The following is a 16,898-nucleotide window of genomic DNA, read 5'->3' as shown; positions in this document are numbered from 1 at the left end:
CATACCAGAGTCCTCACTGCACTTGCCAGGGGGATGTCTGTGCCAAGCAACACGGCAGCATTTGCTACAAGTGTGTACTCATAGCTTAGCAGGGAAGCCCCCCACAGAGTTCTGGGGTGCCCTCTTGCTCTGAATGAGACCTGACCACCTCCTAGGCTCTTTTCCCCCCTAACCCATCTGTGTTCTTGCCTCCAATATTTTACTCTCTGTGTCTTGGTATTTTCATTGAGTTTCCACAGGGTGGCACTGGATCCTCAGTGATAAAACCAGTTAATTATGATCACACAAAATTTAAGTAGCAGAAACTTATCAAGCAATGCATAGGTATATAGAAAAGGGACACAAAGGTACATAAACAGGAAAAAAGTCTCTTTCTGAGAGAAGTGTGGGCAAGGCATGAGACCTCTTCTATCCAAGAACTTTTAGATGTGCTAAGCAGTGTTTCGGTTTTCTTTGTGCCTAATGCACCTTAGAAGTAAGGCACCCTCTGTGCTACGTCAGCAACTTATACTATGCATGCATACAAAATAAGCAGTGGTGCTTCAAAGGCAGGCTGATGTATCCAGTCCTGATGGAGGAGCTGAGCCTGGGAGCAGCAGTAAAGGGGCTCAGCATTGATTAGTTAAGCCCATTTTTTACCTCTGTGACCACCTGTGAGCAGGCCAGATATCTCCAGGGATTCATGTTCAGCAGAGAAAATCCTAAGTCAAGCGTAACCTAGGCAGGGTCTGCTCACCTCTGTTATTAGGCATCAAGGACGTATGTTGCATCAAAAAGGATGAGGCTGTATAATACCATGCTCCAATGTTCCCTAGTGTTTTTTTAGATAAGGCTACAGCCATCAGCCTCTCCTCCTCCCCATTCCCCTGCCTCACCACAAACACCAAGCCCCACTACTGAATATTCATTCCCATCCCAGCATCTTGTGGTGCCATTCCCACACTGGCTACAGCTGCTCCTGGCAGAGCTGCAGGAGCTGGCAACAGCGGGACAGCGAACTGGAATTGCTTTAAAGAGGCATTAGGAAGGACCCTGGGATGGAGAAGTCCAGGTTGGGAAGGGTGAAGGAGGTGGGGTTAAGGTGCAGTGATGAGCCAGAGCATGAAGGGAAGGATGCAGTGAGGAGGTGGAAGGCCCCCATGCTCTTTCTCTGCATCTGCCATCACTGGATCTCCTCCATCCTAGGGCTCTGTGGATACTTCCTCTGGGCAATTAAAAAGGAATTGTTGGTCTTTCCAGGACAAATGTACAGAAATGTATACCTCTGGTACTGTTTATTTTCTTTCAAAATAAGGCTACTCTATCACAGAATCATAGAATTGTTTAGGTTGGAAAAGACCTTTAAGATCATCAAGTCCAACCGTTAACCTAACCCTGCCATCCCACCACTAAGCCCTGTCCCTAAGCACCTAATCCACCCATCTTTTAAATACCTCCAGGGACGGGGACTCGACCACTCAACCCTGGACAGCCCATTCCAGTGCCCGACAACCCCTTCTGTGCAGAAATTTTTCCTAATGTTTATCCTCAGAAAAAGCTGTTGTCACTTTATTTCAGCTCAGAGTTGCGATGTAACCTGACTGATGCACAGTATGTAGCAGAGAGAAAGCCAAACACAAAGCAAAGCATTCCCCTAGTCACTTTTTCCTACAAGAGTTCTCAGGCAGGCACGTTAAATTCAGTTTTGCAAATAAAAACAGCCTCCTACTCAGAGAATATCTTTTTCTTTTTCTTTTTTTTTTTTTTTGAGAAACTGAGCTACAAAGTGATGGGAGGCTGGCAAACATTCCTCATCAGCTATTTCTTTTGGTCCACAGCTTAGCTCTGCTTACTTAGTCCAACGTCACCCTCCTCTTGATCGAGCTCATTTGGGGGCCGACGGTGGAAGATGCGGTTTATCAGAAGTCCAGTGTGGCTCAGGAGGATGAAAGGTGGAGGCAGCCACGGCTTCTCATGGTAGGTCATAATGTAGCGGTACCGGTTGTACTTCCAAAGCTTGTTCGATATGGATTTCAAATCGTAATAAACATTACTGAGAAGAGAGATAGAAGGGTAAGGAGGGTAAAACACTCCTGTGAAGAATACTCCCAATACAGCACAAAATGCTTGTCTACAGATCTAATTTGACACTGCAGAAAAGTCGTATCCCTCCAGTGAGGTAAATCAGCTCAGCAACTTCCACTTAACAAAGCAGCAGCATGTGCCTGCAGCTAGTGCACTGAGAATGAGATCTTCAAAGCTGCCTAACGGATTTGGAGATCCAATTCCCATTCACATTAATGGGAGCTGGGCAAAAAATATCCCTGAAGTGGCTTTGAAATCTCAGCCAGATTATTTAAACTTTAATACATAGCCTAACTGAGAATTCAGCGTTGTCTGCCTCTTTGGACTGGATTAAATGTAGGAGTCAGGCTGAGGGAAGAGTGTTAACAAAATGGTTCTGCTGCTCTTCAGTGCACTCCCTCTAAACAAAACACTTGCTACAAGAGGCAGCTACATGAGCAATTCTTCTGCAGGGTACTCTTTGGAGACATGATGTTACTAAACATGACTATTGTTGCACTGAATAATTTCCTGTATGTACTGTCATAGACCCGAGTACAGGAAAGCAACTTTGTGGTTTCTGGCACTGTAATTTCAGTTGCACCATCATGCTACACATCCAGCATACAATCACAAAAACATCAGCTTTACTTCTGGGAGCATAATTAAATATATTGCTCATACCCATTTTTGGTCCCACTTCTGGAACAATCAAACCACTAGGCAGAAGATTTAACATATCATCATTGCTGAAGGTTTAAATCTAGAAATAATTCAAATTACAATTTCACAGCTGTGTATTAAAAAAAAAAAAAAAAAAATTGATGTCTTGCCACAATTTCAGGAAGGGGATTTCTAATTGGAAGTGGGAATAGAATGAGTTTTGATCATTCAGTGTTCTTGAATATTAATCACAACATTTCTTCAGTCAAAATTTTTTTAACCTACATCTGACTTTTTCTTCCCCAGAAATACTAGAACTTTGGGAAAAAATAATTAACTACGTGGGTTAGACTGCTCTTTACTAATGTTTTACAGAACTTGACCCATTACAAGGATTTCCCTGTTAAAACTTGAAAGGTTAGAATTACTATAAAGACACTGATTAATTATTATACAATTACTGTGAATTGCTACAGAATTACTATAAAGACCCTTCTTACCCTGGCAGCAGACATTAAAAAGCAGATAGTTAAAACACTACAGTTAGACTGCAGTCTAGAACATATCAAATTGCACCAAACAACAGGAATTTTCAAATTATTTCCTAAAGGAAGAGCATGTTCCTACAAAGTCATTATCGTCTTTGCTCAAATACCTTCTCCAGTTATCTGCCAGTTTAAATCTTGGGCTACCCTGTGATGAACATTACATAGGCTCTCAGCACAACAAATACAACTTTTAGGAACAAAGGACAAATTACTTCAGAGCTGAATTAATGTTGCTTGTTTGCCAAGTGGAGTTGTCCACTTTCACAGAGTCAGATTATGTTTAAATGGCGAAACAGTTTAGGTGTCTGCTCACCACCCCCTGCCTCCCACCATTCTATTTTTCATTCACTGGACCCCTATGGAAGATGGGGTAACAACCACCATCAACATGGCCCTGCTGGGGCATTTTTGGTGAAAGGTTTTTGCAGAAGTGTTGGCAGAACATCTATTAGTTGCTTTTGCAGCAAAATACCATGGTACCTACTTAAAGAAAGCAATAAGCAAGTTGACCATGATGATGTACTGCACAAAGAGGTAGACAGCTTGGAGGAACGGCGTGAGGAAGGAGCCAGGAGGGCAGTCTTCATTGGTTTCGCAGACTGAAAGTGAAGGACATACCATGGTTAGCATGGAAATCAGAGCAGAGCGTAGCAATGGCATGTGCTCCTCGTTTGCCCCAGCAAGAAACAAAGTAGTCTTCATTACTTTCACGAAGATAGATCACAAAATTTCCAAGTAAAAAGTCTACCTCCACATAGAGGAGACCTGAGACCTCTTCGTGATACTACTACCCCATAGTTTCCATTGCAATTCAGAAGCTGTACATGTCATTTCATATGTATCAGGTTTTATGCCAGTCACCCCGACTTTTTGTTAAGGGGAGAAATGATGCAGCTGAAATGTATTTGGGAGACAGCGCACACTCAGGTAAACCGAAATCAAAATCTTTGATCCTTAAAGCAAAGCTTTCACTGTGGAAAGGATACAGAGCAAAGGCTGCTTTATTAGTACTGGAGTGTTATTCCTTTAGAGCTTCAGTAAGATCCTATTAACTCATGTGCAGAAGGATATATGGCTATGAATATTTGTGAGATGAAGCAACAAATCATAGAAATCAAGGGATCCCTCTTAATGTTTTTAAATTGTCAAAATAAATACTTGTCAGTCTTCATAATTTTTAACCAAATTTTACACCTTTGAGGAACTTTTAAAACACATTTATAAGGCAGCAGCCCTACATTCAGGATATATTCCATGGCATAAAGAGTTATTAGAGAAATCATAGCTTTATTTCGGAAGTGTCAAATTTCTAAAGGTTCAGCATTAATAAGTGATTAAATAGATTAAACTGTGAAACTTAACAGTATGCTTTCATAAAAATAATTTTGCCTTATATAACCAAAATACATAGCCACCATGTGACTGTTTCAGCAATAATAATGGATGCTACATCTTAAATTATTTTAATGAATGAGGTCTATGTTGAACTATGTATCTTAACTAACGTATCTATTTGCATACCTACTTTTCTATTTTAGGGACTGTTTTACTCATACCCATCACTTAGCAGCACAAGAGTGCCTTCCATCTGCAATGCTGAAATACCTCCTGGAGTGCCTGGTTCTTCTCTCTTACTGAGACAAGGTTCAAAGCCATAATCAAGATATAAGATTTTTCCTATTTACATTGATTGGTTCTATTTTTCCTATGTTCAGCTGGTTTATCTGTTTGAGAATGATGGCAGGTAACTCTTACTATGGTGAAAAATAATTTTTCTTTCTTATTTTTCCTTTTTTTGTTTTGCCTTTATCCTTTCTTCCTTTAAGGCAGCTTTATAGTATTTCCTCCAAGAGATCAACAGCTTTGGATTCACTTTACTGCCAGATCCCCTGACTGTGAACTAGCTTAGTATTAGTCCCTATGTGCTTTGCTCTGAGCTTTGCAATGTACTTCATCTGAAAAGCTAAATTTGAAGGTATTAAAGCTTAATCTTTATTTTTAACAAAGAAAGTAACATTCTTACCTTTATTCACGCAGTATTATTCATTAAGCACATATATATACTGGAATCAAAATTGTTCGAGAAAGAATAGACTCGATATGTAGTCAAAACGCTAGTAGTCTAAAGCAGATGTTTCTCCACGTTAAATTTAAGCTGTTGAGCTGTACTGTGAAAATTACCTACCATCTATTTCTCCAGCATAGACCTCACCAAACATCATCCAGTAGGGCTGAAATACAATATCTCGTGCCAGAGTCCAAGAAGGAGGCTCCTCTGGTGAAAGGATTGCCTTTCGTGCCACGCCAAAACTCAGCAGGACTATGGCCATCATGACCACAATATAGAACATGTTTGCTGTCTGGAAGACATGTTTGCATGAAAGAATTAGCTGTGTTAATCGTAGGTAAAGGAGACATACATGTTAGGGAATAGGATCGATCACTACTTTTACAAATCAGAATATAAAAACAGGGCTAGTAATCTAATATGCTGGAGGAAATAAAAATGTTTTATTTCTATGACCTGGACTACCCAAGTACTTCATAGAGGTTAAAGTCATCCTAGACCAAAAAGGCCACAAGTCCTACTGGCCTCTGAAGTCCCTCTTAACATCTTAAGCAAGATTTGAAAAATGAAGAGACCTTATGATATTACTTTTCCTCAGTGGTATTTCTTCCAAACTGAGGGCAAGGAATAGCAGTGAAAATGATTTTGCCTTCTAACACTGAATCAAATTACTATGCAAGACAGAATATAAAAGTATTAATAAGATAGTTCCTAATAACCAAGGGAAATCACAGTGGGAATCTGCAGATGTCCCTCAAGACTAAGCAGCAGTTCAGCAGCAGTTCTTATACCAAAAGAGAAAAAAAAATTAACTTTGATCTCAGAGAAACTTTGCCTGCTAAAATGGGATATAATTATTTGAATCAAAATGTAAAATAATAATGAGACAGTTTCCAAGAGCTAGGGGAATTAACTATAGTAGAGAGCCTGTCTGCAAGAGGCAGTGATTTTTCTTTCTCCTATTATCAAGTTGGATCAGAAACTCAACTCAAATGCAACCCTTCTCTAAGGAACAAAGCAAAAATGGGTTTTGTGAATAAATTCAAATAATGAATAAATTAGAGGGAACTGAAATGTGATTATGGTCAACTCACAAACAGAAAAAGACATGGTGTTATCAGGTAGTATTACCTGATAATTCACTATGAATTATTAGGTGACCTCTCCTTTGACCATCATTCTTTTCTGTCACTTCTGACCTTTACATGTTCCTCAATAGATGCTTTAAATACAAAAATATTGCTCCAAAGCATAATACTTACCATTTTCCCAATCATTGTCAGGTATGGGCCAGCATGCTGATTCACAGCAAAAAAATCAAGGAGCCGAGTATACCAAAATATTATATCCAAGCAGTAAAGTAGCCTCCCTGCGGTTTGAACAGGGGGGTCAGACCAGCGCAAGCCAAAGCCAATCATAAACAGGATGATAGCTATAGAATCAGTAAAATTCCAGTATTCATGAATCCACACCTTCACTTTTTGGCGGAATTTTCCAGGTTCTGAGATAAATACCTGAGTAGAGCGTGGAAAAAAAAACCCCACAACGATACTCCATTAAAATCACAGATACATTCTTTAACCTTTTCTGTCTGCAGTTTCATGGTATTTAGGAATGTATTGGGTTTTTTCTTTTTCTTTTTTTTTTTGCAGGCCCGTGCACTGCATATTGCCATTCACTGTTAATTGAGGCTTGTACTTAATCTATACAGTGTCATATTGCTCAAGTATGCCACACCAAATAGAACAGCTCTTCCTAAGGAAAAACAGATTCTGAGCCTGAACCCATTCACTAAAGAGCACATTCCTCAGCAGAAAAGAGCAGCCAGTATAGAACTGTTATGCATACATAACATTATAAATTAACAAGCATTTTCTAGAGGAATGGTCACGACCTGCAACAGCCCTTTCAAAAGCCCCTAAGTCATGGAAAGTACCGACCTAACCTTGCTGATGGGAAAATAACTGATGCCTTTTATTTCAGACTGAAAATACAAAGAAAGATCCTTGTATCCCACCAAGGACATACTAAAAAAAAAGAATGCTGGCAACTAGCAAGGTAAAGAATGAAATGTTCACTCCTTGAACTGTGAGGTGCCCCAAAGGGATTTTAAGCTTCACTGAGCAAATGTATGAAGTGGAATCTTTGGGAGGCCATAAATAAAACTTTTGCACATTGTACAAGTGAGGCCAATTATGCAGTGCTATGTAAGATCACACTGATAAGTACCAAGCAAAGGAGAGATTTTGAAATGTTATGCCCTGATCCTGCAAGAATTTACGCATATGAACACATTAATGTAAACAAGTGATCCTACTCAATTCAGCTGGACTAACTCACATGAGGAACTAGTTGCAGGATCAGGGCCTAAGGCTTTAACAATTAGTTGATACAATCTAGAGAAATAGGGGTTTGCAGTTATATATAACAAGGCCCTCAGCAGTTAATTAGCTGCACGTGTAAGACACAGTGTCCTACAAAGTCCAGACCAGAACTAGTATGTGGACAAAGAAAATCAAGTAGAAGACATGAATTTCACAGTCTCCAATAGAAAGAGCTCATGTTTCCACTGTCCCACCATCAGCATGATGCAACAGCACAACTGTGATTTCCCAAGTGCTTGCTATTTCACATTATTTTTTTTTCTCAACGAGACAATCCCTGTGCGGATTTTTTCAATTTTAGCTCATGCAGCCACAGAACTTGTACGTTTATCCAAACTTCAATATATTCCCAGCATTTCTGCTGCCCCTTGAAATCCCTCACCTCTCTCATTCTGATGTTGCAGAATTCTGAGGGCACCCTTCACTCAGAATTGTGACTGCTTTTTTGCGGTTTTATTTCTCTAAAAGTAGAGCGTTTCAAATGTCTCATAAAAGACAACTCACACTACTATTGTTTACTATGTGCCAATTCTACAGTGAAGATATGTCCAATCAGATAGAATAATTTGGGAAATACATAGCTGCATTTGTCCCCAGCCTCAGGTTGGGAGTGCAAGTTGTGTTCAGAAGCTCAGATCTAATCAACTGCAAATAACTGCGATTCATTTTGATTGTAATACAATTTTCCATGTTCAGTGAATCCAGCATTAAAAGATGATGGTGGTTTTTTTCCAGTTTCATTTATAGAAGGTCAGTGAGACTCGATGGACAGCCATAGATTGTTCTACATGTAACACCTATTGATAACAATGTCCACACTCAAAGTAAGTATCTAAAGACAAATTCCTTATTCATTACAAGAAATCTAATGGTCCACTCAAAATAATTAAGAAACAGGTGCCTACATTGGGGCTCCACATCTCAGTTCAGCACAATCACTCTCAACCGACCTGCCCATTACCACTGGCTTTACATACAAAAATAGAGATTTAAGATGCAAACTTTAAGATGCACTTTCAAAGCCTAAGCACTGGTCTTCAAATAAAAGACTTCTTGGAAATGAATGCCCTGTATAATTCTTTCCTCTCCTAAATTCTCTACAAAAAGAATGCAGGATTTGGCAATCTTCTGTTTGTGGTATTCTCTGGTTTATAATATATCCCCTACAGATGGGAAATGTGAATGGAAAACCTTACCTCCCTGACTTTTTCAATAGCAGTGCTGAAAATATAAATGATAACTAGCCACTCTTGCACACTCGGTCTTGGTTCCATCTTCACCAACACAGTGTAAGTGAAGAGCATGAGAAATGCCATGTACGCCATCTACAAAAGACACAATATATAATACATATGCACAAAAATCTCCAACAAATTTCTGTAAGCAGATGATTAGCCTGACTACATGTATTCAAACTACTGGGGCACTGTCAGATTTTTGAGACCAAAATCCTTCCTCCAGTTCTCCAAAGTATTTTTTAATGGAAATATCCTTTATCCTTAAACGTCATTTGGAAATTGGTGCTTTAGGGCTGAAAAAATGGAAGCAGAAGATGAACTATTGCAGTGCATATTCACCTAGGCCCCAAATACATGTACGAGACAGATTATTTTATCTGCACACTGTAACTTGAATGTAAAGGCAGTGCTATGCTTTTATCCTAACCTTCTGTAGGAGCAAGTAACCCGTTCTCAAAGCTACATGAATCACTGCTGGTTAATCAGTGCCTTCCCAAACACAGAATCACAGTATCAAGTCGAAAGTATATATTTTAAAGGTACCAGAACATGCTACAAGGTACCTGAGATAACAGATTAACAACCTATGAAGCAGTCAATGACACCCTGTTAAAGGAGTAACAGTTCATGTACATGGTGGTCTGACCCAACAGGCAGCCTGATCTTAAACATCCTAAGCTCTACTGACACAAGGTTAGTTACTAAAATGGATCTAATAAATGCTTATTTCTCTATAGCAAACGATCTCTTACAGATTGATACTCCTTCAGAAACAGTTCCTAAAGAAAGGATAATGAGTATCTGTGAGGTATTTAAGGTATTTAAGGGCAGCTTCAAATCTATCTCTACAAGTGCAATTAACCACTGTAAAAAGCTGTGCTAGGGTTTTTGTTTAGTTCTTTATAATTGATTTTTTTGTTTTGTTCTAATGCAGATGCATGATTTTAGTAGAAAAACTTTTCACTTAATTGAAGTAAAAGCAGCATCAAGCGGTATTTGAAGGATCAAAGGAGGGTTTGGCAATCCAAGTTCTAGCGTGACCAACCGTGTGAAACCAGAACTTGACAATTGGTGCGTTGTAGAACTCATAGATTTTCCTAGTGCCAGGCAGGTTTCCTTGTCCACTGTCTATTTGTCTTCCATCAGACTTCTGAGCAACCTTCTCCACATCATAGTCCTTCTTTAAAAGGAAACAGGATTTTAAAAGTAAGAAACCATGGTCTGTGATTGCAAAGGTTGTGTCATGTTAGAGGGAAGACAGGCACAGATGTTTAAGCTTTGTTGTGAATATACAGATCATGACTGTAGCTTGATTTTGTCTGGTTACAACCATCTCATTCGCAATAATTAACATGCACACTTTTCCACTATAAGTACTCTTTTAGCATTTGCTCTTATGACTACAGGCAGTAGACAGGGCGTCAGCAGACCTGAACCCACTCCTGTTTCTGCCACACATTTCTTTAAGCAAAGTCACATAATGACTTTGTGTCTCGCTTTTCCCATCTGTGAAATACAGATAAATAACAACTCCCACCACAACTCAACTGTGTTAACTAGAACTCCACTGACAACTGTCGCACATTCTGAAGTAAGGGAATGAGCATCATGTTTCTGCTCATGTACACAGTTGCACAGCAAATGTCAAGACAGCAAAATTCTAAATACAGAATCTAATTGCTATTTTTGATGTATTGTACACCTGATTAGAAGATGAGGATGAAATAAGTACTCTCTTACAAAGATCTGCCTACAAAAAATGCAGCTAACTTCTTTATTATCTTCAGTAACAGAAAAACACACATGAAAAAAAACCCAAAACAAAAAAGCAAACACACTTGATTCTGTATCCAGAGTTTGACTCTTGAGTACTGCTTTGAAAGTACAAATAACTGATCGCTGCTGAAGCCTAAGAAGTACTGCAGACACACAGAAGTAGGCAGCTGACAAAACCAGAAGGTGCTAAAAGGAGTTTCCAGAGATGAAGGAGACTGGCCTGGGGGAACTATAAATAGCTAATAGCTGGGCAAGGCTGAGGGAACCAAACTACCTTGTTCAGTTTTGTTTCAATGCCAATCAATTGCCTTGGCTAATATCAATGCTAAAACTTACTGCTACTAGACATCTGCAGTACAGCACTTTTTGCGTGATGTTTTTATGCCTACTACACAACATTTCCTTAGGTTATTGGGGTAAAACTGATTTTTTTTCATCACATTAGACTCCAAAAAGTGCCAAACAAGAGAATTTGATACACAGAATCATCCCAATGTGTTAACATCAGATCCTCCAATGTGAAGGAGAGAACTTGTCCCATGAAGGCGTGCAAATTCCACCTGCAGTAGGCCACTGGAATGTATGACTCTGTGTAAAAGATGCTCTATATAGCACATGTACACTTGGAATTTTCTGTACATTTTTCTATAGTATTTCATATCAAAGTATTTAAGAAAAAGCAGTAGCTCAGCCTTTTGTTTAAAAAAACCACTCTGTGTTAGGTAAAATCAGAAGTTAAACTTATTGCTAGCGCAGGAAGGAAGCAGCCCTATCTGAGGCAGGTCAGAAAGCGCTCATGCACATTGCTGTGTTGCCTTCTACCAGTCTGTAGGGGTGGTCCTGCTGCAAATAATTACAATTTTCCTGTCTCTGTATCATAGCTATTACCTAACCCCATAAAAAGCATTTTTTAACTGACTATATTAGACAGGCACTGCAGGAGATAATGGCTTTGCACATTTTTCTGCATCAGAGAGACAAAACAAAAGTGTGGCATTGACAGGCCTACCATGCTGCTGTGAAAGCCCTCAACGGCAATCTGCTCTATTTTATTTTATATAAATTCAAATTTAACTGAGAAGGTCCCAAGCAATCTACAACGCTCATCTTCTCTAAGATAAGCAGAGCAGAGCAAAAAAGATTGTGTGACAGCTCTCACTTGACAATCCTGTTGCCATTTGTTAGCATCTCACCAACATTTATCCTTTTGGACGGAAATTCTCCATGTCTGCTGTCTACCTCAGACTGAAAACTTTCGGAAATTTTCAGTTCAAGGAATGCTTTGCAGAGAATGAGAAAAAGAAAAGACAGGCAATTCTGCTTAGTAGAAGTCTGGGGAAATTCAGATCTTGAGGGGCAAAGACTTCACCTATGCTGGAGACTCTCCACAAACAGGCCTAAGAAGGACTTTTGTGCAACCACAGGTCCCTGCAGAGTGTTCCAGGACTCAGTTCAGGTGACTAAACCAAAAGCACAGTGCTTCCTTAGTGTTTTAAATGGCATGTCTGCTTAGGCTCCAGCGATACAGATGTAGAGATTACCTGGTTTTCAACAAGGAGGGCAGGAGATAGACCTCTGGAAGGTCTATGATGTAGTTCAGGAAACAAAATCTCAAGGAGAGACCAAGAGCGAAGGACGGCCATGGAGAGGAGGAAAGGCTGCAGCTGAGATGTAGGGCAGAGGCTGCTGGCCAGGCAGAGCAAGAGGCAAGAGTGAGCTGGAGAGGACGGGACCTGGACTGCCTCAGTTCTGCTGTTCCCCTGCTTTGGGCAGCTCAACTGGGCAACCTGAATGGAGTTTTATGGATGTGATTTTGTCATTGATATGAAACCATTCTTAGATTACTTGGTATACAAGATTACATAGGCATTATCTGCAGCTTGTATAGATTTTGTGCCCTAAAAAACCTGCAAAACTGACACATAATTATGATCTCATTACACTCCTGTGAGGTTGGGAAGGATTTTCTCATTATGACCAGTACAGAAGTGACACCCAGGACAGATGAAGTGATGTGTCCAGGGTCACTTCAGCCTGTATCTAAGCCAGGGATCAAACCCTTACTTCTTAAGAACTGGGCCCTTCTTGAGCTGGGCCACTTCCAGCTGATGGCCTTCTCCTCACTCCTCAAGATTATACTGTGGTAAACAGACAGACCCTGACACACAAATGACTGGTCATTGCAGACTAACCAGAGACAGAGTATCTTTAGAGCTGGCTGGGGTCTGATCCCCATAATACCATGTGAACTGGTGGAAGTCTTGAGACTGAGGCACATGAGACATTTCTGCCTTGCTTTTAAACTCCAGCATCAAGATGGTGGGAGGCAGGAGAATACTCATAATGACCTAAAAGAGAGACACAAGATTCAGGAAATTAATTCAGTAGCAATAGCATAGGCCTGAGGCCACAGTCAGCCATGCACGGTGCCAGCACAAACCCACGGCAATTCCACTGGCCTGGGAGGGAGCCACTGGTGCAGGGAATCTCTGTATCACACTCCTACAGCCTTGGAAGAAGTGTGTTCCTGTTTTGTGGCTCTGAAGAGTGTCATGGTATCTGGAGATACTTTGGATACTGCTCCTAATGTCTGGAAGGCATTTGTCCATCAGCTGCTCTGCCAGAGAACCAGCAACGTGGGGCAGTGAGAGCAGGTGGGGAGAGACTGAAGGGTGGTGAGAGAATGGGAGCAGGAAAAAAAAGCCCTCACAAAATGCATTCTCCTAATGTCATCCCACTGCCGCTTTTGCAAAGAAGTAAACCAGAAGCAAGTACTGCCTTCCCTCCCTGCCTTTTCTTTTCTCTCCCAGATACGCACATTCCAATCCACACTTAAGCACATCTGCCTGAAGCTGTGCTAGACACATTCATGAGCACAAAGACATATATAAAGCACCTAAACAGCATCTAAATGCTCAGAAAAAGCTAGAGCGATGTTACTTTAAACCAGGAGTTCTTCCGCATCTTCAGGCGTCCCATCCACATATCAGTCAGCAGCATCTGTGTGCAAGTGTGGGATACGAAAGGCCGCAGCCCCACAGACACTGCTAGTTTTAAGCAAGTTGAGTTGCTCCAGTTTTTCAGCTCATAAGTCAGCAACTTCATGGCCATCTGCTCATTTTGTTTGAATGCTTTCTCCAGCACATCTAAAGCAAGCTGCCCAAATTCCCTAGAGCAGAAAGGAATTAACAGTTAATATATTAACAGGGATTAGTCAAAACTCAGAATCACTGCTGCGAAGAGGTTGGTTTGAAAACTCCATTAACTCAGCTTCAGCTAACAATCTCAGTAAGTATGCTTTCTCTGATTTTTCCTGCTGCTTTATCAATATCTTCTAGCGAAAAATAATTTGGGCAGTACATCTATTTAGTCCTAATCACAAGGTTTAGGTTCATTCTGTTTTCTACTTTTTTTATTTGTTTTGTTCGTAATCTCACTCAGTGATCAAAACGGACCCTATGACATTGTGTATTTCCTTCAACAACAGGCTCATCATCACTGTGGGCAAGCATTGCAGGCAGTTGCAAAAGCCTCTTCTTTTACACTCGCTCTTGAACATCTCTGAGGGAAGATTTCTCAAGGATGATACACCTTCCTTTAAATTAAACTTTGGAGCTGCATGCAAAACAAGACAGTACATCTTACTGTACTCTGAATCTGAGGCATGATGTCTACAAAGCATACAATGTGTCATTAGCATGAAAAGCTACCAGAGAACACTAACATGAAACTATGAAGTTGAAGAAAATTCTTGGTATACTCCATTTTTCATTCATTTAGTTGTTTCAGCATACATTTTTCTTTAGGTCTTACACAGAGCAGGATTTAAGCACTGATTTTAGTTTGCTCATTACCACATGTTAGTGATTTTAGAAGTCCAACACATATGTGCCATATGGCTTTTTAGCAAGTTGAACTGGAGGGGAAGCTGTAAGGGGAATTTCAATCTTCCATTTGACCATTTAGCAGACAGTGAGCCACACATTACTCACCTATATTTTAATTTTCAAACATGCAACTAGGAAACATGCTAATAGCTTTCCTTTTAACTCTCAACCAGGCTGCACACCGATACATAGCTCCATTATATAATATGAACAGTGGGCAGCTGAAACTATTTCTTTTATGCTCAGTAGTCCATAGCACCACTAATCTTACAAACTCTTAGTGGATTAGGAAAATATCTAACCATTCTAAGCACTGCATAACTGCATAACTTTATTAACTGAAGTAAAGGGAGAACTCATACTTTGAGTACTTCTTGAGTTCTTCCGAAGTGTCATCCACCATGTTGCTCTGTTTAGCTTCATGTGCCATCGCCCTGTAGAGTTTACAAGCCACGACAGCTTTGACCATGGCTTCTTCTCCATGCTGCCAGAAAAACATTGCCATCTTCTGTCTTTTCATTAATACTGCCCAAACCAGGAGGTCATTATAGGGGTAGATAAAGCCAGGTGACTCATAGTTCTCTGCAAAGTTTATATCGTCTTTTGGTTTCTTCTTACACCTATGGAAAGCAGTGGACCTTTCCTACAATTTTTTTTTTTTTTAAAAAAAAAAGAAAATCTCAATGAACGGCTGAGGTTCAGATTTATGTGAATGAAACTGCACGCAAATCTGATTTGCACGTACCGAACTATTTGATTATTATATACATTTAAGTCATAAACCACAGGTAGGATCACATTCAGATTAGCAGTACTAAGAAGTTGGTAACATCAGTGGAGGAAAAACACTCCTTGCTCTCTACCCATGCCATTTGTAGACTCCCCTTCCACAGTTTTGGGCAGTCTCCAAGCCCCGTAATATCAAGATCCTACTCTCACCCTTTTCTTGTACTTGTGTCATGACAGGAGAAAAAGCAATCAGTAGACTGAAACGTACACCATGGATTTGTGATACTGAGAGAGATTTTTACTGTCTGCCACACTTGTAATGTAAACTTGCTATACATCCGTGTCTGGATATTTCTCCACTAAAGGCAAAGAAAAAGTCTTATTGGTATAAGTGAAGTTGTCTCAGTGCTATAATGGGTTCATTTGACTCAGACTATTCCAATAAAGCCATTTAAATTCATTCTACTTTTATGTTTTGTCTGCCAGATGAATGTGGTGATCTTTGCTCTTTTATCATTCTTTCCTTGAAAGAAAATACTCTGTCATTGCTTTCCAGATATCAGAACTGTATCTCTTCTTAGCAGGCTTACTGTAGCTACTTTCATCATGAGAATAATCAATCATGAAAAAACATTTGGAAAGTCAGAGAATTCCTACTGTTGGTTCCAAATAAGAACAGTTTTCAGCCATACCTGATATTCAGCAATTTGGTGATACTACATTTCACTGAACAAAAGCCCTTAGTAACAAATGGATGGAAGTTAAAAGTATCACAGGGGGAGTCTGAGCTTGATTTCAACATTAAAATTGCAAGATCTCTACATTATAAACAGTGAGCAGTAAAGCATTGCTTCCACTGGAATTTAAGTAGAATTATGATAACTAACAGCCTGACCACCATATGTCTAAAATCTCTCAATGATTAGCAGCCTAATACGTCCTAAGCAAAGTCTACAATAAGCAATTACATTACCTTGTATTTGTAAGGCTGTGCTGTTCTGAAGAACTGAGAATGCAAAGTACTTTCAGCAGATCCCATTCTGCTACCAGTCTGATTACTCTGATGAAGGGAATGAGACAGGCTCTGAGAAAAGCTGGAGAGCACTCTCTAGATCCAAAGGCATACCATAAAGCACAAGGAGAGAAATGCAGATTAGAGGTTTAGTTTGCCTGTACTTATCTCTGATTGCAATGGTGCCTGTAGAAACTGATGTTATTCAAAGACTAGTGAGTCAGCAATCACTAGAACTACCACGGGAGCTTATACCATCAAGGAAAAAATACCCTGTTTCACATCTAATTTTAAAAATATACATTTTGCTGAATCTCTAAATTCAAAATACTGATTTCCTCGATAGCGTCCACCAATTACAACAACAACAGGGCTTTTACCAGATTGGAATCACCCAGACTGGAAGCTTTTCCAGGTGCCTACCCTTATAGAAAGTGCCATTAAGCCCTTTAAAAGACAGAATTTCTCTGAACTTTTGGTGACCATTTCCTCCAAAGGATGGCATGTCTAGCATCCCTTCACATTTTGTTGTGTTGACTAAGAGGAAAGA

At 39.9% G+C, this 16,898-nt stretch overlaps 1 protein-coding gene across 1 annotated transcript in view; it reads right to left on the bottom strand.

The window, feature by feature from the left end:
* Positions 1-16,898, bottom strand: part of TRPM6 (transient receptor potential cation channel subfamily M member 6) — a 71,259-nt gene that overhangs the window by 27,503 nt on the left and 26,858 nt on the right. Inside the window, exons 14-23 of the mRNA XM_035891731.1 lie at positions 16,310-16,444; positions 14,970-15,250; positions 13,661-13,889; positions 12,913-13,068; positions 9,990-10,124; positions 8,903-9,031; positions 6,585-6,836; positions 5,440-5,614; positions 3,739-3,853; positions 1,833-2,032 (exon numbers count right to left, since the gene is read on the bottom strand). Of these exons, the coding sequence (XP_035747624.1) occupies positions 1,833-2,032; positions 3,739-3,853; positions 5,440-5,614; positions 6,585-6,836; positions 8,903-9,031; positions 9,990-10,124; positions 12,913-13,068; positions 13,661-13,889; positions 14,970-15,250; positions 16,310-16,444 (1,807 nt within the window). The remainder of the gene's footprint in view (positions 1-1,832; positions 2,033-3,738; positions 3,854-5,439; positions 5,615-6,584; positions 6,837-8,902; positions 9,032-9,989; positions 10,125-12,912; positions 13,069-13,660; positions 13,890-14,969; positions 15,251-16,309; positions 16,445-16,898) is intronic.

This window comes from Egretta garzetta, unplaced genomic scaffold, assembly GCF_000687185.1.
Source record: "Egretta garzetta isolate BGI_Z169 unplaced genomic scaffold, ASM68718v1 scaffold353, whole genome shotgun sequence".
Taxonomy (NCBI): domain Eukaryota; kingdom Metazoa; phylum Chordata; class Aves; order Pelecaniformes; family Ardeidae; genus Egretta; species Egretta garzetta.
The sequence above is the reverse complement of the archived record's forward strand: the minus strand, read 5'-3'. Positions and strand labels throughout refer to the sequence as shown.